General features: G+C 28.1%; 3 protein-coding genes across 3 annotated transcripts; 1 reads left to right on the top strand and 2 right to left on the bottom strand.

Annotated features, from left to right (window-relative positions):
- Positions 1-9,618: 9,618 nt before the first annotated feature.
- Positions 9,619-12,811, top strand: LOC101510055 (cation/H(+) antiporter 15-like). The gene is made up of 3 exons (XM_004500464.4): positions 9,619-10,148; positions 10,342-11,343; positions 11,423-12,811. The coding sequence occupies exons 1-3, from the start codon at positions 9,909-9,911 to the stop codon at positions 12,668-12,670; spliced, it is 2,490 nt and encodes an 829-aa protein (XP_004500521.1). The 5' UTR covers positions 9,619-9,908; the 3' UTR covers positions 12,671-12,811.
- Positions 12,812-14,447: 1,636 nt separating this feature from the next.
- On the bottom strand, positions 14,448-16,813 carry LOC101500546 (uncharacterized). The gene is made up of 4 exons (XM_004500519.1): positions 16,735-16,813; positions 16,503-16,637; positions 15,367-15,805; positions 14,448-15,276 (listed from the first exon to the last, which is right to left on the bottom strand). Exons 1-4 carry the CDS (start codon positions 16,811-16,813, stop codon positions 14,448-14,450), a joined length of 1,482 nt encoding a protein of 493 aa, XP_004500576.1.
- Positions 16,814-18,605: 1,792 nt separating this feature from the next.
- LOC101500861 (uncharacterized) lies at positions 18,606-20,425 on the bottom strand. The gene is made up of 8 exons (XM_004500520.1): positions 20,329-20,425; positions 20,170-20,248; positions 19,859-20,065; positions 19,651-19,783; positions 19,453-19,559; positions 19,189-19,309; positions 19,000-19,071; positions 18,606-18,812 (listed from the first exon to the last, which is right to left on the bottom strand). The coding sequence occupies exons 1-8, from the start codon at positions 20,423-20,425 to the stop codon at positions 18,606-18,608; spliced, it is 1,023 nt and encodes a 340-aa protein (XP_004500577.1).
- Positions 20,426-23,595: the final 3,170 nt, after the last annotated feature.

Here is a 23,595-nt window from a genome sequence, read left to right on the forward strand (position 1 = left end):
AAGAATAGGAAATCAGATTCTCTGCCTCCAATCCAAGTCTATTACGCACTCAGTGCTTTATGAACCGTTCGATTCAGATCAGACAGAAATATCGATTTTAAAATACGAACCGTTGATTTCAGTCTAACGGCTCAAGAAGTGTTAACGAAATGAATGCGCTTTTTATTGAGCGCAGGAAATCACAGTTTGAAGAGTGTGAGAAACGTTTCAAAAAACCTAAAATTCTGTGCGGATTCATATGAGAGAGAGAGTGGACGCTGAGAAAATTCGCGGTTTAAAGTGCACAAATGTAGGATTAAATAACAGTCAAACACACGATCTTAAAAATAAATTGGAATTTTTTTTAAAATATTCCTAAAAAAAAAAATAAATTAACTTTTTAGTATAAGAAAAATACTAAATATCGACAACTAAAAAAATTCTATTTTAGTATTTTAAAATTTAAAAATTTAAAAATGTATTTGTATAATTTATTTTTAAAAATTTTTATGTAAAAATATTTTTAATATTATACTTTTTAAAACTAAAAAAGCAAACCATATAAATAGTGTTTTACTTATATGTATTCAATTTTTTTAACTCTTTAGTCAAAAATTATTTTAATAATTGAAGTTGATAAACAAATTTTTTTAAAATTTTATTTTTAAAAATAGTTTTTTAAAATTTATTTATAAAATAATTTTCAAAAAACTAAAAAATAAAACACAATCAAATAAGCCCTTAAGAGTCTACTTGATACAGTTTTTAAAAACTGTATTTTAATTTTTAAAAATTTAAAAATTAAAAACTTATTTTTTAAGAATTTTTATATTCAACCATTTCGTCAAACTACGTTAATTTTCTGGTTTAAAAAGGAAAAAGCAAAAGCATTTTTTAGATATTTTCCTTTCCTATTTTTCAGTTTAAAAAACTTATGGGAAGAGAGAGTTTTCATTAATGGCATTTGTGTAATTACATAGAACTTTCTCTTCTGTATTTCTATTATTTTATTTGTTTTTTTTTTCACACACTTCTATATTTCCTTTCTATACTTACATTGGTTTAGATGTGAAGGTGAATTTTTTGTTTCTTTTGTCTATTAAAAAAATAATTTTTTGTCCTTAAATTATATCTCAAGTTGAATGTCACAAATTCGAACCGAGACTATGTGAGTTATTTATGATAGTATTTAATTATGTGAGTTATTTATTAATTATAATAAAATATTTTATTTGTATTTAAATGCTATTAGTTGAATTCTTTATCTTTTTTATTTTTATTATTTAATATAAGAAAAACAGATTTTGAAAATTGTATTACCAAATATTTTTTTTAATTCTCTATTTAAAATCTATTTTAAAAAATTAAATTATCAAATAGGTTTCTTTTTCATCTCAAAATAATTTTTAAAAACAAATATTTCAAACAAGTTTTTTTCTTTAATTCTATTCTTTAAACCAATATTTATAATCAAATTTATACAACAGTTTTTAAAAACTAAAATGCAGAAGTGTTTCAATCAGACCTGAATTTCTAGGATTTTTATCTCATACAATCTCTTTTGATTTTTTCTTCTTCCAACATATCCACCTTTCAACCTAATATACTAAAATATCAATCTTTTTGTGGACCTCCAGGATGTTGCAGACTGGAGATACGACTATGTAAAATTTTTTTTTTTACCTCATTCAAAAAGTTGCATTTGGGAAATATGACAATGTAGACATAAATTTTATTTTTTGTAACAAATAAAAAATATATTAAATTAATACATAAAATATAATAAAATAATTAAAAAAATTATATTAATAAAATTCAACAAAACATATTAAATGGAAAAAAAATACATCAAATTTTAATTAACCATATTAACCTAAATGCATTTAGTCCCACACTTAGGCAGTCGCTCTACCTCTTTAAACGACTTGAGATTGCTTTGGTTATCGTCTTTCTCATCGTCATTCTCAAATTTTGAAAATGTATGCAACTTAAAACTTTGATAATTTATGTGTGGATTAGAGCTACTACTTGTTTTCATATAATTTTGAGCCACATGACTATACATGGAATAAAAAACAACATAAACCGACTAAGGAATTGTGCAATGAATTTCAAACAAATTATAGAAAATCTCATATTTTATTGAGTAACCAGAGATTTGTATTTTTGGCATTGATGGAACGTAATATTGAGTCGACATTTCTATAAGTGTATGTAGATGTGGTGGTGGTAGACTTTAATGTAGATTTTCATGTCCTTTGGTGGTTGTGTTATTTGTTGATGGAAGCCGAACTGAAGTGTGAATTTATATGTTTTTCAACAATATGATAACAATGCCGATAGGTACGTCCATTCTATGTGACCATCTCTTCTTCGAACATTGTGTTAGAAACAGAAGTACGATTTCCAATAAAAGGTCCTCATTTGATGTATTTTGTTGAGTTTTATTAATATAATTTAGTTTTTAAATTATTTTTATTATATTTGATGTATTAATTAAATATATTTTTTATTTGTTAAAAAAAAATTACATCTACATCGTCACATATTCATTATGCGACATCACGAAGGAGGAAAAAAACATCTTTAACAAGTTCGTATATTTGCCCGACGAAAAGATAAAAAAATATGACATTTTGATATATTAGTTTTAATGTGGGATTTTTTTGTTCAAAAGGGAAATTATGTGGGAAAAATCATAATTTCTACCTCATCACACTTAGTTTGGTTGGTTAAGAAAGGAACATGAAAAAAGAGAAAATAAATAAAAAATAAGTTGATTATTTAATAGTTTGGCATAAGAGAAATAATTTAATTCATATTCACTATCAATGTAAATCATTTTTACATTGTTAGTCAATCACAACCGTTAGATAATTAAAGAGATTGACCGACAATGTAAAACTTTTTAGTGCATGACAATTAAACTCTAAGAGAAAATGAAAATAAATTATAATAAAAAATGTGTATTTACAAAATAACATAAATACCCTTAAAAAAATAATAAATAAAAATAAAAATTTCAATTTTTTTTACAAGAAGAAAATGTTTCAATTTAATAAACTAAAATATTTTATTTTTTTGTTAGCATTTCTTTTAATCATGTCTAATTTTTTATTAAGGATATTTATGTCATTTTATAAATACAAATGTTTCCTTTCGACACATTGATAGTGTAAACTTATTTGACATCATTATCCAATCATAATTGACATATTTGATAGCTTAACACTTAAAATTAATAAGCCTAAAAATAATCATAAGTGAGTACCTAATCAAATAACTCTTAGTGCAATTTTTTCATTGAATGAAGAGTATTAATTTTTGATTTTTTTTTAATTTAATTCCATTGAAATATTTTTGAAGTTCCATTTGTTGTAGATTATAAAAAAAAATTATTTTGATGCTGAATAATTTAGAGATTAATTTTATATTTTTTTACTTTAATTTTCTTCTTATATTTTTTTTATTGATTGTTCTTTGATCGTATCTAATTTTTCTTTAAAGACATTTATGTCATTTTATAAATACACATTTCTTTTATTATATTTATATTTTTTTAATTTTCTCTTATACCAAATTATTTAATATTTAAATTATTTAATATTTCTTTTTTCTTCTTTTTATTTTATTTTCTTTCTATATGATCAACAAAATAGAGTGTAAAGAAGGGAGGACTAAGTTAGCTCAATTTAATTTTATAAATGATTAAAAAATTACCTTGTATTTTGGGCTCAACAAAATAGGAACTAAATTTAGTAGAGGGATAATAGGAACCAAATAGGAACACAATAGGAACTAAAAGTTACCTTACAAATGACTAAAAGTTACCTTATATTCATGACTCTCCTCTTATATATTTTGGGCTTCATTACCAAACTTTCCTTATAAATTATTAGTTGATTCTAATCATCATAAATGCAAAGTAGAGGGATAATAAGTTGGGAGTAATGTATATAGTATTAGTTAAATGATAGAATTAGTAAAAAAAATAAAAATAAATTAAAGTTGCATTAAAAACAAAAAACGACAATTATATTAAGACATTTTTGTTTTGTTTTGTAAATGCAACAATTACTACAAGACAGAAGGAGTAAGAAAAATAATCACACCCAATTTCTTGCCATCCTTGATGCAAACCAAAATCCAAGATCAAGTTTTTACTTGAGCCAATTGTTAAGTGATATGCTAATCTCTTTGAAAATTAGTTTTTTTTGCATACCCCACAAACACAATACCACAATACTCCAAATAAAATATCTCATCTTTTGTTGTGTTGACAAAAGAAGGAATAAATTCTACATAATTGCAATAAAAAGTAATATTTTAATGTAAATAAGTTTTTTATTTAAACAATGATATCCACTAATACTTATAAATATTTAAAAATTCGTAAATATTCGCTAACGAATATAGATAAGGTACAACTATTATTTTTATCTAATGTGTAGGATAGTATATATGAGTACTATCCCTACATGTGATTATCCATTGCCATCCTTACTTAAAACTGGTTTAGTACGTTTAACTGTAAATTCACTGATTTTTGTTGGTTTTGACTAAGTTACATTGTTTTATACCAGGTCAACAACATATGACTGATCTATTAAGCCACCTGAATCAATTACCTTCCCAGTTGGTTCGATTGGACCGGTCGATTTTCAACACTTCCACCTAGGGGTGGACATCGAGCGGGTATGGATGGGTTCGGTCCTAAAATGTAAAACCGGCCCAATCCATGGGTTTGATGTTTTGGCCCAATTTCGTCTATATTTTAAATTGGGTACGTCGGGTTCGGGTAGATCGGGTGTCGGTTATGTATGGGCGGATAAAAATGGGTTGGATTTTATTGGACTTTTTTTGCTTTTTATTTCATTCTAAATTATTCAGTTTTTTTTGCTTTTATTTAAGAAAAAAAATCTGCTCTTTTATAATTTATTGGTCCAATCTGCTACCTAACTTATTTTTAATTGGGCTGAGTTGTTGGACTTGGTTCTGTTGTTGGGCTGGACTGCTTTTAAAAAACATTTGCCTTGTGGCTGGGTTTTTTTAATAAATTGGCTTTTTTTTTTAATTTTTGGCAAGTGACTTTTTGTGTATTTTAAATTTATATATTAATATATAATATAAAATTAATAATATTAATATATAATATAAAAATAATAATATAAATCGGTCGGGTTCGGGTATCAGCGGATCCAAATTACTCATCCGAATCCGACCGTATAAACTCATATGAACCCTTATTTTTCACCCGCTTAACCCATCAACCCGAGTAAACCCGTCCGCAAATTTAAATTTAAGTAAGCTTTTGTAAAAATCATTTTTAAAAATCTAAAATCAAATTTATTTTAAAAATATCTTAAACAAAAGACTTAGTATATATTTTTAATAATTATTATTCAACCCTCAATAAAAAAAGTACTCAGTATATATTTTTAAATAGGTTTCCATTTGTTTTATTTTACTTGTATATTTTTGGGTATATTATTCTAATTTTATAAAGCAAAAAATTTATTCGTGTAGTACAAAATGTCAAGTTGTTGTAGTTTGAATATAACAATAATTAAAATCATATTTTAACTCAATTTATCGTATGTACATTTGTAGTTATTTAATTTTGAGTGGCGTATTTTATATTTTATTTCCAAAAAATAAATTATTTGACTAATGAGCACTTTTTACATTAAACTTTTAAAGATTAGTGCAATTTAGCTAAACTAAATCACAACAACTAATAACTTGTTTATGAAAATGTGAGAACTTTCATACTCTTGACTTTTGAGTTTAATTTGATAAATTACCCAATTAATCATTTTGAAGTCACATCATTTTTTTTAATTTTGTCTTATAAAACTCAGTACATATAAATCAATTATCCTTACTCATTAAACCATGTACAAATGAAGAGAGAAAAATAGTTGTTTGGACTAAGTTAAAAGATTTAAACATAAATCACTAATTTAAACTCAATTTGTTAACAAAACTAATTTTCAAACTAAAGATCATTTAACACTTTAGATCATTTAACATTTTCAAACTAAAGATCATTCAAGGTCGGAAGAACATTCAAAGGAAATAACAATAAAAAGAAATAACAATAAAAGGAAATAGCAGTATTTAATGACCCTGAGATTGCACCGGAAGAATATCTCCTCCTGGGTTCTCATTTCCGGCGACATTGTTCCAGCAGTTTCCGAGAAAGCTTGTTAGGTTGAAGCAGTTTCCGAAAAAGCTTGTTACGGGGTGAAGATGAAATTAAGTCTTGTGTCGTTCTCGAATAGAGTGGTAATGTTATGCAAAACCTCCAAAGTTTGGCATAGTATCATTTTCCATTGAAAAATAACAATGATACCAAAAGGGGGAAACCACGTGAAAAAAGTAGTCAGAATAAAATGGCAATCGGAATATAGCATGCTAAATGCCAATCCAGAGACTACAGCGTTAAATAACATTGCAGAATGCATCCATTAAATTTCTCCATGGACAGAGTACCCATCATCATGATGAAGGACCAGGTAAGGACTTTGAAAATCACATTCAAAAACGCTTTGTTATGTTCGAAGAGGTTTGGGTTTGAAAAGACCAAGAAAGGAACCCATAATGTAATAAAAACTTGTGCTTAATAAAATGAACTTTTGAAAGCGCTCACTATCCTGGTTGTTGGGAGGCATGGTGTGAATAGAAAGATGATTGTGAGTGACAATGAAAACAGTGACAGAGACGCCAAAATTCTTTGCAGAATTTTAGTCGTTACCAAAATTTTTTGGTACAGAATGGATACGCCAAAACGAAAACGTTTGGTACAATTGGAGAATGGATATAAAGGACAAAAAATTATGTTAGTGAGTAAAGAGTAGGGGTGGACATCGGGCGGGTATGGGTGGGTTCGGGCCTAAAATGTAAAACCGGCCCAATCCATGGGTTTGATGTTTTGGCACAATTTCGTATGTATTTTAAATTGGGTACGTCGGGTTCGGGTAGATCGGGTGTCGGTTATGTATGGGCGGATAAAAAATGGGTTGGATTTTATTGGACTTGTTTTTGCTTTTTTTTCATTCTAAATTATTCAGTTTTTTTTTCTTTTATTTAAGAAAAAAAATCTGCTCTTTTATAATTTATTGGCCGAATCTGCTACCTAACTTATTTTTAATTGGGCTGAGTTGTTGGACTTGGTTCTGTTGTTGGGCTGGACTGCTTTTAAAAAGCATTTGCCTTGCGGCTGGGTTTTTTTTAATAAATTGGCCTTTTTTTTTTTAATTTTTGGCAAGTGACTTTTTGTGTATTTTAAATTTATATATTAATATATAATATAAAATTAATAATATTAATATATAATATAAAAATAATAATATAATTCGGTCGGGTTCGGGTATCGGCGGATTCAAATTACTCATCCGAACCCGACCGTATAAACCCATATGAACCCTTATTTTTCACCCGCTTAACCCATCAACCCGAGGAAATCCGTCCGCAAATTTAAATTTTATATTGGGTCAGTCGGATTCGGGCGGGTTCAATAATTATGTCCACCCCTATCCACCAATTTGCGAATCCACATTCTGACTACTAGAATCAAACTACCACAAAATCCTCACCAAGAATATGCTTATTTACAAACACATCATACAATGATGGAAATAGATCACAAAAAGCATTCATACCAAACCATTTATCCTCCTAAAATCTAACCACGTTACCTTTGCCTACCTTTAAAGCAACATCATCAATAAAACTAATAGAACTTCAATTTAGCAAATCTCTCCGCCACAAAGAAGCAAATCATGGATCAATATGCCATAATTATAAGATAACAATTCAAACCAATAAGCACATGTATTAGAAAGACAAAGCCACTTTGAACTTGCTAGTAATAGACTAGCATTAAAGATGTGTAAATTTTTTACTCCTAAACCACCTTTTTCTTTCGGTAAATAGATATTATCCTAGCTGATCCAACAAATTTTTTTAGTGTCAATTGCACAAAAACTTCGTTGCAAACTTATAACATGTAAAATCACATTGACATACTATTTACCGCGGAATTTATCAAAATCACTCTACTATAGATGCTTCTTATTTCAATATTGACATATTCGATATATTCTCGAAAAAACTAATTTATATTTTTTTTAATATTGACATTAATATTTGTTGAAAAGAAAATGAAATGGAAGCCACATCAATGATCGTTGATTTTGTAAGATATTTCGTAACATAACAAAGCTGTTTTTTTTTTTTCTTGATAATAAGTAAAGCTGTTTTTTTAAGAAAAAGGAATGAATTATTCACAACTTCTTAGTTCTTGCTGTGAATCACAGCCTTTGCTTCACCAACTCGCTTTGCAATGGTCAAGCAAAATTTGATTGGTTGGAATCTCATTAAAAAACTCATCAATTTTCTTGTAATTCTATTCCTATTATTTTTTCAACATAATTAGCTTATCTTGCCAGTTGGATACTAATTTATGTTTTCTTCATCTAGACATCGACAAATTTTAACATGGTTTGCTCAATTTTTCATCATCGACCAAAATTCCTTAGTTATATATCTTTTGTGCATTTCAAACATGAAAGAGATTGAGAAAAAACATGTAAAGGAATTAAAGAATGTTTTTACCAAAATAATGAAATCGAAACAATTTTTTTTAACAACCTATAGAGAATGGGAAAGCTTATAAGTGAGTACAAAAGTTCCTTCGTTTGTGTTTAATTGTGAAGCAATCAAATTGATCATGGTTGTTCAAAAAAAGACATCTACCATGGTATGTAGAGACCGGTGAGATGGTGGCGGTAAAACATTTAAAAATTGAATCACAAAAAGGAGAAAAAAGACATAAGAAAGTAGTGTTCAGTTTTTTCTAAAAAAAGACATATAGCGGTATTGTTTTTTTTAGAAAAAATCGTAAATTTTATCATAATTAATTGATACAACTTTTAAATTTAAAATAAGACAAGATGTCAAATCTAACAATATTAACAGTTGAGCTATGATTTAAGAACAACAATACTATTTTTTTAATTGAACATTTTTGATGATCCAATATATCTTTATTATCAGGCAATTCGAATTGAACCCTATATCCCACTCATAACAAACACAAACACATTTTACTTTAAAAAAAAAGCATAATTTAAAATAATTAAACATGTTAAAATTAACGCATTTTGACTTTTTTGAAAAATAACATGTTTTGACAAATTATTGTCCGACATCGATCCTTAATTAGGTCATTGTTTTCTACTTTGACATTGTATGAGATTAATTTTAGTGGTGTGCTACTTTTAAGTATAATTTTCTGAATATATCCATACACTATACTATATTTTTGCTAAAATAGCAATTTCTTAAATTTAGACAATTAATTTTTTAATAATAAAAAGAAGAGCAAACACTAGCTAACAATTATTTCTTTTTATTATTATAAGTTAAAAAATAGTATAATTTAGACAAGTATATCACATTTCTACTTGAAATATTTGCAAACCGTGTCCTATTTGTTTCTTTGATGTCTATTTCCTACTATTGTATGAGTGGCTAATAGTTTAGTGTCCCCGTTGGAGTATTATACTTACAACTCACATTTTTGACAAAAATATCAAGCGTGTGTCTATTAATATAGTTTAGTATCCTTGTGTATATTATTTCCTCACATCCATCACCTTTTTTATTTCATATATATAAAACCTTCCCACCTCTGCCTCTTGTATTTTTCTCTCCCTCTCCACTACAATTAAATTTTCTGTTCCTCTGTATTTGTGGTTGCGTTTGCAGAAAACTGCAAATACGCAACACAAACACAAGAGTGAACCAATTAGCATGCGTTTGGAATCACGGTAGTAAAATTTATGTAGAGAGGCATACTAGATTATTCATCTGACCGTGAATCCAAACACACGCTTAATTGATTTGATATATCAATCATTACAATGATGACTTCACGAGGCAACGGAACCGTCTCGATTGGTTACGACGACAAAGGAAGATGGCAAGTTTGTGTAAAAAATGATAGAAATGTTGGATCTTATGGCATTTTCTTAGGAGATAATCCATTCGATTTCGCGCTTCCTGCAACGTTGTTCCAACTCATAATCATTATCTCAATCTCTCAAGTGCTTTACTTTCTTCTCCGGCCACTAAGAACACCAAAATTCATTTGCAGCGTTCTGGTAAGTTCTAACAAATGAATTCTCCACCATCCATTTCATGAATGCACCACAATCACTACATTTGAATTCTATTTTCCCCTTGTCCTAATTTTAGACTCATATATTAATAGCACAAAGATACATATGTTAATTTATAGTATAATAGTTAAATTTATACATTTAAGTGAAAAATGTATGCATGTGTATTGTGCAGGGTGGAATTATTTTGGGACCATCCTTTTTGGGGAGAAATGAGATTTATTGGAATGCATTATTTCCACCAAGACAAGCAGAGGTTTTAATAATGATGTCAATATTGGGAGCAATATATTTTTTATTTTTCTGTGCATTGAAAATGGACATATTAATGACTATAAGAGCAGCAAAAAGTACTTGGAGAATTGGAGTATTACCCTTCATGGCTTCATTTATAGTTATATCAACACTCCTAAATCTTTTTTATTCACCACAAAATTTCCCTCATCTTCAATTAGATGCTTCACGTTCCGCATTAAGTGCAACAATGGCGTTTAGTAATTTCCCTGTTGTGTCCGAAGCATTAACAGAACTTAACCTCATAGCAACTGAATTAGGACAGATTGCTCTGTCTTCAGCCACACTCAATGATTGCATACAATTTTTTATCATAGTAACACATCATCTCGTAGACACGGATAAAGTTAAAACTTTAGCCTTAGGTTTGAGTTTTTGGTTATTGTTCATTGTTGGTAGTATCTTTATTCTAAGACCAATAATGAAGTTGATTGCACGCAGCACACCAATGGGGAAACCAGTGAAACAGATTTATATTGTGTTTATTCTTACTGGTGTGTTAGTTATGGCAGGTATAACTGACTCAATTGGGGTAACATTTCTTATTGGACCATTAATTTATGGTTTGGTTATACCAAGTGGACCCCCTTTAGGGACAACATTGGTTGATAAATGTGAAGTTCTTATCGCAGAGTTTTTGTTACCTTTTTTCTTTGTTTTTGTTGGCATGAACACTAATATTTCTGCACTACAAAAGAATTGGCGAGAGTTTGTAACTTTGCAACTTATCTTAATTGCTGGTGATATAACAAAGGTGCTTGCTTGTGTCTTGGTTTCTATGACTTATAACATTAAGGCCAAACATGGCACTGTGCTTGGCCTCATGTTGAACATCAAGGGTATTACTCATATTATAGCCTTTGCTAAATTGAGGAAAATCAAGGTAACTAACTAATTAAGCTTAACTTTGTTATGGTTTAATTAATAATATATGATTAATAAATATGAATTTATGTTTGCAGTTATTGGATGATGAGACGTTCAGTCACTTGGTGATTTGTGTGGTGGTTACAACCGCGATAATCACACCTTTGGTTAAAATATTTTATAAACATAGACCTCGAGTACTAAATTCATCGAGCATATACGATGAGGAAATGAGAACGATACAAAACATGCCGAGAAATTCAGAGTTTCGAATAGTGACTTGTTTACACAATGAAGGAAACGTGTGTGGCATGACAACATTATTGGAAGCTTGCAACCCTGTTCCACAAAGTCCGTTATGTGTATATGTGATACACCTCGTGGAGCTATTGGGAAAAAGTGCACCAATTTTACTTCCTATAAATTACAGACAAAATAGAAAATTCTTGTCAGTTAATTACCCCGACACTAACCACATCATGCGAGCCTTTGAGAATTACTCAAAAAACTCTGGTGGTCCTGTTACTGTTCTTCCATATGTCAACGTGGCACCTTATAAGAGCATGCTTGATGCCGTGTGCAATCTGGCACAAGACAAAATGGTGCCTTTAATTGTAATACCTTTTCACGAAAATGACCATATTGACCTTAGTGGCCACGTGGCTACATCTATTCGAAAACTGAATACTAGATTTCAAGCACGTGTGCCTTGCACGTTGGGGATACTAGTGGATAGATATTCACGTCTTGGCGTGAATAACGATCACTCCAAAACGTATTTTCATGTGGGGATATTTTTTATTGGTGGGCCCGACGACAGAGAAGCATTGGCTTTGGGTATTCGAATGTCTGAGCGAGCGGATATGAAGGTGTCTTTGTTTCGGTTTATTGTGATGAACAAGAAACCACGTGGATGTAAAATTGAATCAAGTAGAGAAGATCAACTAGATTTGGAAGAAGCTGAAGAAATGTTGGATGAGGGTTTAATTGATGAGTTTAAGAGTATGAAATTTGGAATTGGGAATGTTTCTTGGTATGAGATTATGGTGGGGGAAGGAGTAGAGGTAATGGATGCAATTCGTAGTTTGGAAGGAAACTATGACCTTGTCATGGTGGGGAGGAGACATAATATTGAATCTTTGAAAGATGAAGAAATGGGAAATTTCATTGAGAATGTCCAAATTTTAGGAATATTTGGAGATATGTTGTCATCAACGGAATTTTGTATTGGGATGGTTCCTGTTTTGGTCACACAATGTGGTGGAGACAAAAGGGTCAATCTTAACAAGCTTGATAGAGTAGGTTCAGTTAATGTCTCTCAAAGAAGTTTGCCGATTAATTGATAAATATCTTTTTTTTTTTTTTTTGTCTACCAATTAGATTTGTGCACATATTCAAGCACATTCACTTTTTTTCACTCATCAAGCACCCCATATGTCATTAAAAAGATGTACTACTAGTGTCAGTGTATTTCTTTTTGGAGATGTGTTGTCTTGTCTCAATTAAACCAAAAATGTCTAAAATCGTATTACTAGAGAATTAAATTATAGTAAATTTTAATTAATATGTGTATGTAGTAAAAAAGCAATTGTATTCTTCTCAATCGTTCTTGAAAATTTGTTCTACAGAAATAAAATAATTATTAAAAATAAAATCTTTATTAATTGAAATATATATTTTTAAATTATAGTTTAATTATATAAAAATAATTGATTATCATCGTATTTTAGACCACTAAATGTGAATTATTTTTCATCTGGAACATGTGATGTATTGATAATAGTTGAATTTAATATTCTATTAGAATAATTGAATTCGTAATCGTTAATATTCAAATTAAATGATAGTTTATAGATATTTTTACACCGTTAATTAATTATAATTTATTACATGATTTTTTATTTTATTACAAAGATTATTTATAATGTTTTTCAACTCAAAAAATATTATTTATGGTTAGTTAACGGTTAAACATACATCAAAGTTAAACTCAAAATAAAATTCAATTTAATTTTGACAAATGTCGCACAAATTATCACTTATCATCACAGTTTATTTAAAGGAAATCTTAGTTAAGAGCTGGATGGTCCAAAAATAGAAAACAACTTGTATGGCAGGATCCATACATCATTATTTTCTTTTAGGTTTAATTATAGTTTTGGTCTCCCTATTTTAGCTGAATTGCGAAAGTAGTCCCCCATTTTGTTTCTCTCCAGTTTTGGTCCTTAAACAGAATATTCGTCTAAAATTTGATGAAATTTCACTTTTTAAAGACGTACTACACCATTTATGATCATATATTTCAGATACAATTTTTGCAAATGAGATATTGAGGCATTGTCTGACTTAAATAAATGCAAAAAAAAAAAAATGAAATTTTATCAAGTTTTAGACCAAAATTATGTTTGAGGGACCAAAATTGGAGAGAAACAAAATGGGGGGACAAAAACTGCAATTAAGTATTTCTTTTATAAGCTCCATACATCAATTTTAAATCTATATCTATATTAAAATACAATAAAAATTTATATTTTTTACACTATTTACAATAAACACTTAACTCATTATTCACAAAATTAAAATTAATACGTGTCGCTTTTAAACTTATAATTTTGTCAAATTTCACATAATAATTTTACAACAATTTAATTTTTTAATTGTCAAAAATAACTTTAACAAAAAAAAATGCCAAAAATAACAATTGAACATAAAAGCTCTTTAAGAATTTTCGCTCAAATTAAGCTGCAAAGTTGTAGTTTTGATATTGTTGGTCAAAAAACAAAAAATTGACCAACTTTTGCCGATAAATAAGGTCAGATATGATAATATTTTATAGAAAAGTATAATCTTCTATGTGTGTGCTGTGAAAAAGCTAAAGCGTATGTTAATATATAAAATTGAATTTGACCTTTATGAGAAAGCTATAATTTTCATTGTAAAACGTATTCTAATTTTACTCAATTTTTCGTTCACCTTTAACTCCCTTCACTTATTATGTGATATCTAGACCATCACTTGCTTTAATTTTTTATTTCTAGCCAATTAGCATTGCACGTTAGAGTGATAAACAAATCAGGATACCCAAACTTTTTGTAAATCGCCATTGCATACTAACAGTTATTAAACATGTATCGTGACCTCTGGTAAAAGATGCTGACATTGCCAATTAGCATTGCACGTTATGGTGATAAACAAATCAGGATACCCAAACTTTTTGCAAATCGCCATTGCATCTTGACAGTTATTAAACATGTATCGTGGACCTCCGGTAAAAGATGCTGGCAATACTACACGTTTTCCAACTGCAAATGTATGGGTTTCTCCGCTATGAATTGCTTCTTGTAAACTATTTAATATGTCACATCTAATTGTCGATTGTTTCATTCGTATCCAGTATAACCTTTGCGACTCTATCATAGAGAAACAATCAACGACAAACTGTTGAAATAGTCTGTAAGCATTTACAATAATGCCATGTTCGAAATCTCTCTCTTGTATGCGGAATGCAATAAAGTCTCTCAACGTAACGCCTATCCTCTTTCGTTTTCCTTCCTTCATAACATTATCTCTAATAGGAAAGTTTTCTTGATATTGGTCCTCACCAAATGGAAACAACAACGGATACTGAAGGGGTAAGAACGAAGCATGAGTCTCTTTTATTTTCTCCAAGTAGCCGAATGTCTTTCTAACAATAATGTCTCGACCAGGATCAAGGTTGTCCAACTCACCAACTATTAAAGCAGCAACCTCATCACATGATGGCATATTATGTGTTCTTGGATCCTTTGTTCTGTTTCGAAACAACCTTAGGCACACATTAGATGTGCTATTGTGTTGTAGGTGGTCACGAACTTTCCTAAAAGACTTAGCTAAGACATTGTGTTCATCCACCATTCTTGTGAAGTCTTCAACTAATGTTTTGTCTAGATCTTTGTGTTGTTCATTTGATCTGGATAATATTTAAAAAAAAAAGTGGTCACATAAACAAAAACAAAATATTCAAAACTATTGTATAAAATGTACCAAATAAGATTTATACCTAAAATGATTAAATCTGTTAGATATCTCATTCACTGTGTCATAAATATATAATTGGGCAAATTTTGGAGTTGCTTCTTCCTCTGGAATTAGACTGCCAATTCTGTGGAAATTTTGTCCACTAAGAATACATTGTGGTGGTCTTCCACCCCTACTCGAGTTTGATTGGATCTTTCCACCAATAGAGGTGAAACAAAACATACTATTATATGCTCGAATATTTTCATTAAAATGTTTACTCCTTGGATCTTGTCCATGTATTAAGCTCATTAGCAACTCCGGAGGCCTTTTTAAGTATGGAATCTGTACTAATCCTTTCATACAACAAAGTGAAAACTTAGGTAGGTTGCTATTAACACTTTTCTCAGCTCGCTCCTCATACCACATTTGAGCACCACATTCAGAGCATGTATAAGAGGGATCTCCAAAGTCTACTATTTCTGTTGAATAAAACGAACTCAAATTTTAGGCAATAAAGTCAATTATGGTATTATTCATGAGTCTTTGATGGAAATAGGTTATTGAGGTGTGAATGTGACCTTGTGTTTCAGCAAGTGCAAACATTTCACAATGGAAAATAGTCATTTGACCACTTGTACTTGTACATGTTGAGTAAAAGAATAGAGATACAAATAGAAAATGAGGATTTGACTGTCAAAGTTTTTGAAAATGGAACCTATTGATTAGAAAAAACAAATACATTTTTTGTTCACTTGTTGGAATAACGAACCATTTGGAAAAATAATTACGAATGAAGATATCGATTCAAGAACATGGTAAGGTTGAGATACAAGTTTCGTAACATGTATTTATTACATCTAACATAGGAGTGTCATCTATCAATTGAGTAGCGCATATACAATATAAAATAAAGAAATATGTCATTTTAAATGCAATGAATCTTATAATTTGTAAATGCCAAAATGTAGAAGGTTAATAATTATCAAGAAAAAAAAATAAGAAAGCGTCCAATATGAAAATAGAATATACTAACCAGAAACAAAAACATGTTTTATTGGTTGTGCTATGTTGCTTCTCATTATGTTTTTCGTACGAATTACAGAGGAAGCTAAAATACAAACATAGTTTAGTCATATATCATTTTGAGTTGATTTTAATAATAATAGATTGCCGAACCTGCATCAACTGTATGGTCACAAGAGGTTGTAGTGAAATAAGTAGGCTTCTTACGTTTGTTGTTGTTCAACATGATTGATTGTATGTCAATTGAAGTTGTGGCAATGGAATTAATATGTGTTGTTCCATTTGTTGCTACAAAAAAAGATTGTAAAATAGAAATCATTGAATATTGATATGAATGATTGAATTCAGTTAAGCATTGAAGATGAAATTATGTATGTCTATTTACCAATGGTTAACTCAGACAATGGAGTTCTTGCAACAAAATTTTGTCCAGTGGTTGAAACACCACGTCTACTTGTATGCATGTGTGGCGTACCATTTTCATCTAACAAAGATTAAGAAAGTTTGTGTTAATTTCATAAACTTGATAGTTAAAAATTTAAGTCGATATATACATCATTTTGTGTGTGGATATATATAGTCCATGCTTTAACATACTATTAATACCTAAGATATTAATGTTTTGTTTAGATGACTTGGCTCTCATCAATATTTTTCTTCTCAATCTTCTAGAAGCTGAGTTGTTTGCATCCATGGGTAAAAGCTGAGTACACTGAATCTAATTTTGTGGCCGTAAACATGTAATAGAGAATTTAAAATCGGAGTTATTAGGACAAACCTTATCAATAAATGTTTAAAAAACAAAATAAAAACCGTCTAATCGTGTAATGGATTTGCTAAGATAGTGTTTTAAAAACTCTTACTTTAAAAAAAACAACTGTCAAATCTGGATTATATTTTTTTTTAATTCCTAAATAAATTTTATAGTTGCCTAAATAATTTTTTTTTGTTTGGATTACTTTCATTACATTTAATCTAATTTTGTGGCAGTAACCATTTAATAGAGAATTTAAAATCGGAATTATTAAGACATGTAACGTTTGAATAAATGTATAAATATGCAAAAAATAATAAAATAAATTTTTTCATTAATAATTTGGAGCAGTGGTTGGTAAAGTAGTATTTGAAAAAACCCATTACTTTCAACAATAAAAAAACTGTCAAATCATGATGTAATGAATTTGAGAACGTTGTTTGAAAAACCATTACTTTCAAACAAAAGAAACTGTCAAATTGTTTTCAAACAAAAGAAACTGTCAATCGTGATGGAATGAATTGTATTTTTTTTAATTCCTCGATAAATTATATATTTATCTAAATAATTATTTTTTTTTTGGATGACGTGGCTTTCATAGATATTTTTATTTTCAATCTTGAAGTTGAGTTGTTTGTTTACATAATGGGTAAAAGCTTGAGTTCCATATAGATTCAATCTAATTTTGTGATATCAATTATTTAGTGGAGAATTTAGAATCGGAGTTATTACAACAAACCTTACAAATAAATGTTAGAGTAGAGGCATATGCCCTACAAATTTTTTAGTAAAATTTAGAAACATACACAATAAAAAATATATAACAAAATAGAGACACCTATCTTTTTTTTCTTCAAACATCACAATTTGTACAATAAAATAATTTTTTTAATTATAGTTATTTAATCTTCATTGACAAGTTGAAGTGGTGGTTGTTAAAGCAGTGTTTTAAAAACCATTACTTTCCAAAAACTATGTAATGAATTTGCTAGTATTTCAAATCGTGATAATGTATTTGCTAGTATTTAAACAACCGTTACGGTCAAATCGTGATAATGGACTGCATTTTTTTTTAATTATTAAATAAATTTTATATTTGCCTAAAAGCTATGTAAATTCAATCTAATGTTGTGGCATCAACGATTTAATAGAGAATTTTAGAATGGAGTTATTATGACAAACCTTACACAGTAAGATTGGATATAGACATACAGATATCCAACACTTACAATTTTTTAAGACAAAATTTAGAAACATAAACAATAAAAAAATATATAACAAAATACAGATACGTGAATATAACATTGCAAAAAATGTATAACAATAAATGAAAATTGATAGAAACTTAATGTGTGAATATAACATTGCAAAACTAACAAATTTTAGCCAAAACCAATGCTACCATAAGTTAATTTAAAACAAAATAACAAAAGTATCATCTTTAAGTTAATTTATAAGAAATTTGATTATCACTCCTTCTCAATTTTGACATTTTTCACATTCTATGAATTGACTTCATCGTTATCATTAGCGACTTCTATGAATCTCCTTTTAAAAGGGGTACAATCATCAGAATCATATTCAACTGGTACGGATACATGGACAGAGTTTGGGGCTTGATATTTGTCATCAGTAGCTTCTTCTTCAAACTTATTATTCAAATCATTCATTACACCACCTTCTATGTCGTTATCAAGACCAACATCAACCTTAATCACGCGAAAATCAGAAAGTAATACATATTGATTTAGATAAGTAAAATAATTTACAAAAAGTAAAAGAATAGAAACCTTTTCAATAGCAACATATTTGAATTTTTTTTATAATATCCAAGTCACCACAAAGTTTTTTGACTCGAAATGATTTTTCAAAATTTGAGTTCACATCATTTTTTGCCTCTATCTTAAATAGCAATTGTTTTTCAACCAAATCTCCAATTTCTTTTGGCACGGTGTCAGATTGTGGATCCTAATATTCACATTGTTGTTAAAAACATTAATTCAGATCATCAAAATAAACATAATCAGACCACATCAATAATAAATAAAGGTTGAAGATACAATAAAATTGAGAAAATATACTGACTTGATCCATTTCATGAAACAAATTTAGACATGATTTGTTTGTTAGCGAAATTCCGTCATGATCAAATATGACAAAGGTAGCAGAATCAGTATCATCAACGACTCTAACCTTGATACGGTACCTTTTACCAAAATTAGATAATGAAATTTATTAGTATCAATAATAGTTTAAGGAATTGATAAATTAACATAAATGAATTTTATTTGTTAAACACACCTGGGCACAATTGTCCATACATATTATTTACATTTTGAGCAAAAAAACCTTTTAGATTCAATAACAACTCCTTTGTTGCATACACATGCTCCATTCCACCAATCACCTTCACCAAGAATATGTTTAAATGTACCAAAGACAACACAAACCATGTCCTACAAAAGAAGTAAAAATTATAAATAAAATACATGATTAACAAAACTAAATGAACTGTAATAGATATGACATTGAAAGTGTGAAAATTACATTTTGACAATCCTTAAGTTCCTCTATAGTCATGCGTTGGAAAAGACTTAAAAATTCTTCTTCTAAACTTAGATGAGAAGTATCCTTCTTATGAGTCAATGGTTGAATTGGCGAGTCAAAGTTATGCGAGTGTCTGATAATAAAAAGAATAAAATGAAAAATTTGAATAAGTTAGTTAGTAGTACTTCTAGTTTACTTTTAAACTTACTTGAGTTTGAAAGAAACTAACTCAGGAATTTCAGGGTTGAATAAAAGCTTAGTACAATTCATTGCATTTTGTAGTTTACTTTTACCATTAAACATCTTCACTTTTAGAAACTGAGCAAGTACAACAATATTTTTATTATAACCGGATTGCAAATATGCATCCAGTTCATCAACATAGGATCCAAACAGTGCACATTTAATCCTTATACTACATAAAGAAAATAAAATTAGTTAATAATTAATAGAGAAAGTTATTAAATATTAAAAAAAATTATATAGTATAAAAAGTCTCACCCATCTGACTCTAACTACATAACTTTAAATTTTGTAGTGACACCATTCCTTTCATAAACTCTGTCTTGTCCCACTCCAACTAAAATTCTCATGACATCTATTTAAAAATAATAATAATAATGATTAAACTGTGAATAACTAAAATAAAATAACAATGACAAATTGAAATAAACTTACCAATCAAGAAATCCATGTCAACATTTCGAATTTCTGGGAATGAAATCAATGAGTACGGAGAGGCTGTGACCAAACTGGTTTCTAATTCTTGGACCATTGTACTATTTTGCAAATTCAATTTAAATTGATGTCCGGTTGTTCTATATGCTCCAGAGTTAGATGCAACACCGAGAGAACGAAAGTTGTACACAACTCCCTCACGAATAGTAGTCTAAAATCGAGGAATAAGAGCTTTTCGCACTGTTGCTTGAATTTTATCACCCTAGCAATATGAAACACAAATTCGTTAAATTAATAACATAACAAATAAGTTTGTGTATAATTTAAAACTTTGATTTTATAAAAGAAAGACACAATATGAAACACAAATTTGTTAAATTAATAACATAACAAAGAAGTAAGTTTGTGTATAATTTAAAACTTTGACTTTATAAAAGAAAGACACAATATGAAACACAAATTTGTTAAATTAATAACATAACAAAGAAGTAAGTTTGTGTATAATTTAAAACTTTGAATTTATAAAAGAAAGAATTAAACCAATTTATGTTTGACATTGAGATCAGACAAAAACCATAATCGCACAACTCTAACAATCAAATTCCATTATTCCTTTTTTTGGAGAAATTGAAGCAACAAAATCTGATTTTTTTTTCAGACATCGGATAACGATAAACACAAAAATAAATAACAAATCTTTGAAATAGAAAAAATTAAGAGGAAATTGTGTATAGATGAGATAATATGAATGATATTTATAAAAGAGACACAAAAATTGAGAGAGATTATTGAGGAGAGAACAATACGAATTAAGAAAGAAAGTCTGAAGACACTAAAAAAATTCATAAAATAAAATAATTTTTTTAATTAAAATAATTTGAAGCAGTAGTTGATAAAGTAGTGTTTAAAAAACAGTTACCTTCAAAAAATTGTCAAGTAGTCGTTGTATTGTATTTTATTTTTAATTTTTTAATTGGCCATAAATTTTTTAATTAAATTAATTTGAAGTGGTAGTTGATAAAGTAGTGCTTTAAATAGCCGTGGTGTTGTATTTTATTTTTATTTTTTTAATTGGCCATAAATTTTTTAATTAAATTAATTTGAAGCGGTAGTTGATAAAGTAGTGTTTAAAAAACAGTTACCTTTAAAAAATGTAAGTAGTCGTGGTGTATTGTATTGTATTTTATTTTTAATTTTTTAATTCGCTATTAACTTTTCAATGGATGCATCGTGTATGAAGGTCGTGATATAATGAAAGTTTTATTTTTTTCTTAATAAAAAAATCTTTTATTTTTAATTCATTCTTCTTATTTTTTAATTGGTCATTAACGTCTCAACAAACTCATCATGTATAAAGTCGTGATATAATGGAAGTTTAATTTTATTCTTACAAAACAAAATCCGCACAATGAAGTATTATTTCTATTAATAGAAATTTGATATATTTCTAACACTCTATTTAGCCGACAGGTGTCAAACTTTGCAAATTATCATGTTTGCTTTATTATAATGTATAGATAACCATCGTTGTGCAAATTTTTTTAAAATAAAAAATAAAACTCCAATTGCATCACGATTTCATATGATGCGTTTGTTGAGAATTCAGTGACCAATTAAAAAAATAAAAAGAATGAATTAAAAGTAAAATACAATCAATTACATTTGAGACAATTTTTTTGAAAGTAATGGTTAATAGAAATAACCACGTCGTGCACATTTTTTTTTTAAGAAAAAAATAAAACTTCTTTTTCACCACGAATTCGTTGAGAATTTAGTGGCCAATTAAAAAATAAGAAGAATAAATTAAAAATAAAATATAATCAATTAAATGATTTTACAGTTTTTTATTTGTAAGTAATGGATTAAACACTATTTTAGTAACCACCACTTCAAATGAATTTAATTAAAAAAATTATTTTATGTTACTTTTAGTTCATTCATATTTTTTTAATTCGGCATAATCCATAAATGGTCTCTCTTCCATAATCTCGTACGGTGTCTTCTTTATAAATATCATTAATATTATCAGATATACACAATTCCCTTTTCATTTTTCTTTACCAAAGATTCGTTATTCGTGTTTCATTTCTCCGATGTTAAAAAAAAAAAAAAAAACTAAATTTTGCTGTTTCAATTTCTCCAAAGAAGGAGTCATGGAATTTGATTGTTAGAATTGTGCGACTATGATTTTTGTCTAAATTGTCTGATAAAATTTGTGAGGAGCTGTGTACAATTTTGTTTGTGTGTAACTCTGAAGCGTATGGAACAATCGAACACTTCTTCAAATTCAGTAAATTTATTTCAATCTGTTGCATCAATTCGAAATGTTTAATTAAAAATTTTATGTATCTATTTTGCTGGATATTTTGTTTATTTTTTTTATGTTTCTAAATTTTGTCTAAAAAATTGTATGTATATCTATATCTCTATCCTCCAAGATTTGTGTTACTAACCCCGATTCTAAATTCTCTGTTAAATAGTTGTTGCCAATTCTAATAATTGTAATTCTAAATTCTTTAATAAATAATGCTGACACAAAGTTATATTGAATATACGGTTAAAACGAATACAAGCTTTTACCTATGAGTACAAACAACTTAATTATTAGAATATTAATTAGAAAAACAATAATATTACAATATTAATGAAAAAAATAATAATTTATAGGAAATAAAAAAAAATAAAATCCAATTCGACAATTTTTTTTTTGTTTTGAAGTCAAACACTACTTTATTTTTTGTTTTAAAGTCAAACACTACTTTAGTAAATCCATTATATCACGATTTGACGATGTAATACTTTTGTAAAACTATAATAATTTTCCAAACACTACTTTTTTCAAAGGTTACATTTTAATTTTACTAATACACTATACATTTTATCTTCTAAATTTATTATTAAATATCGTGCAAATTCAAATGATTCATGAAGACTAACATGCAAATTCAAACATAAAAGATATAAAAGATAATCATAATTTTTATTATGTGTATTGTAATTTTTTTTTGTCATGGGAAAATTATTTTTCTTTAGTATTTTAGTACTGGAATGAAAGATATTTTGCCATTTGATACAACAAAATTTATATGAATTATTAAATGTCATGTATTTCATATAAGTAACATACTATGTTGAATAATAAAAATAAAAATTAATTATTAAGTTACTTACTCATCTTTACATTTACTAATTTACTAATTTACTTAATTTATATATGTCCATATATATTATTTTAAAAATTCTTATTTTATCTAATCTAATTATTGT

The sequence above is a fragment of the Cicer arietinum genome, chromosome 5 (genome assembly GCF_000331145.2).
Source record: "Cicer arietinum cultivar CDC Frontier isolate Library 1 chromosome 5, Cicar.CDCFrontier_v2.0, whole genome shotgun sequence".
NCBI classification, from domain to species: Eukaryota; Viridiplantae; Streptophyta; class Magnoliopsida; order Fabales; family Fabaceae; genus Cicer; species Cicer arietinum.

Coding starts and splice junctions, on each gene's coding strand:
- LOC101510055 (XM_004500464.4), top strand. CDS start 9,909: ATGATGACTTCACGAGGCAACGGAACCGTCTCGATTGGTTACGACGAC. Junction 10,149..10,341: donor AATTCATTTGCAGCGTTCTG/GTAAGTTCTAAC, acceptor TGTATTGTGCAG/GGTGGAATTATTTTGGGACC. Junction 11,344..11,422: donor CTAAATTGAGGAAAATCAAG/GTAACTAACTAA, acceptor TTATGTTTGCAG/TTATTGGATGATGAGACGTT.
- LOC101500546 (XM_004500519.1), bottom strand. CDS start 16,813: ATGCATACAAGTAGACGTGGTGTTTCAACCACTGGACAAAATTTTGTT. Junction 16,638..16,734: donor ATTGTCTGAGTTAACCATTG/GTAAATAGACAT, acceptor CTTTTTTTGTAG/CAACAAATGGAACAACACAT. Junction 15,277..15,366: donor AACAGATTTAATCATTTTAG/GTATAAATCTTA, acceptor AATATTATCCAG/ATCAAATGAACAACACAAAG.
- LOC101500861 (XM_004500520.1), bottom strand. CDS start 20,425: ATGGTCCAAGAATTAGAAACCAGTTTGGTCACAGCCTCTCCGTACTCA. Junction 20,066..20,169: donor ACTACAAAATTTAAAGTTAT/GTAGTTAGAGTC, acceptor TTCTTTATGTAG/TATAAGGATTAAATGTGCAC. Junction 19,560..19,650: donor AACTTAAGGATTGTCAAAAT/GTAATTTTCACA, acceptor CTTCTTTTGTAG/GACATGGTTTGTGTTGTCTT.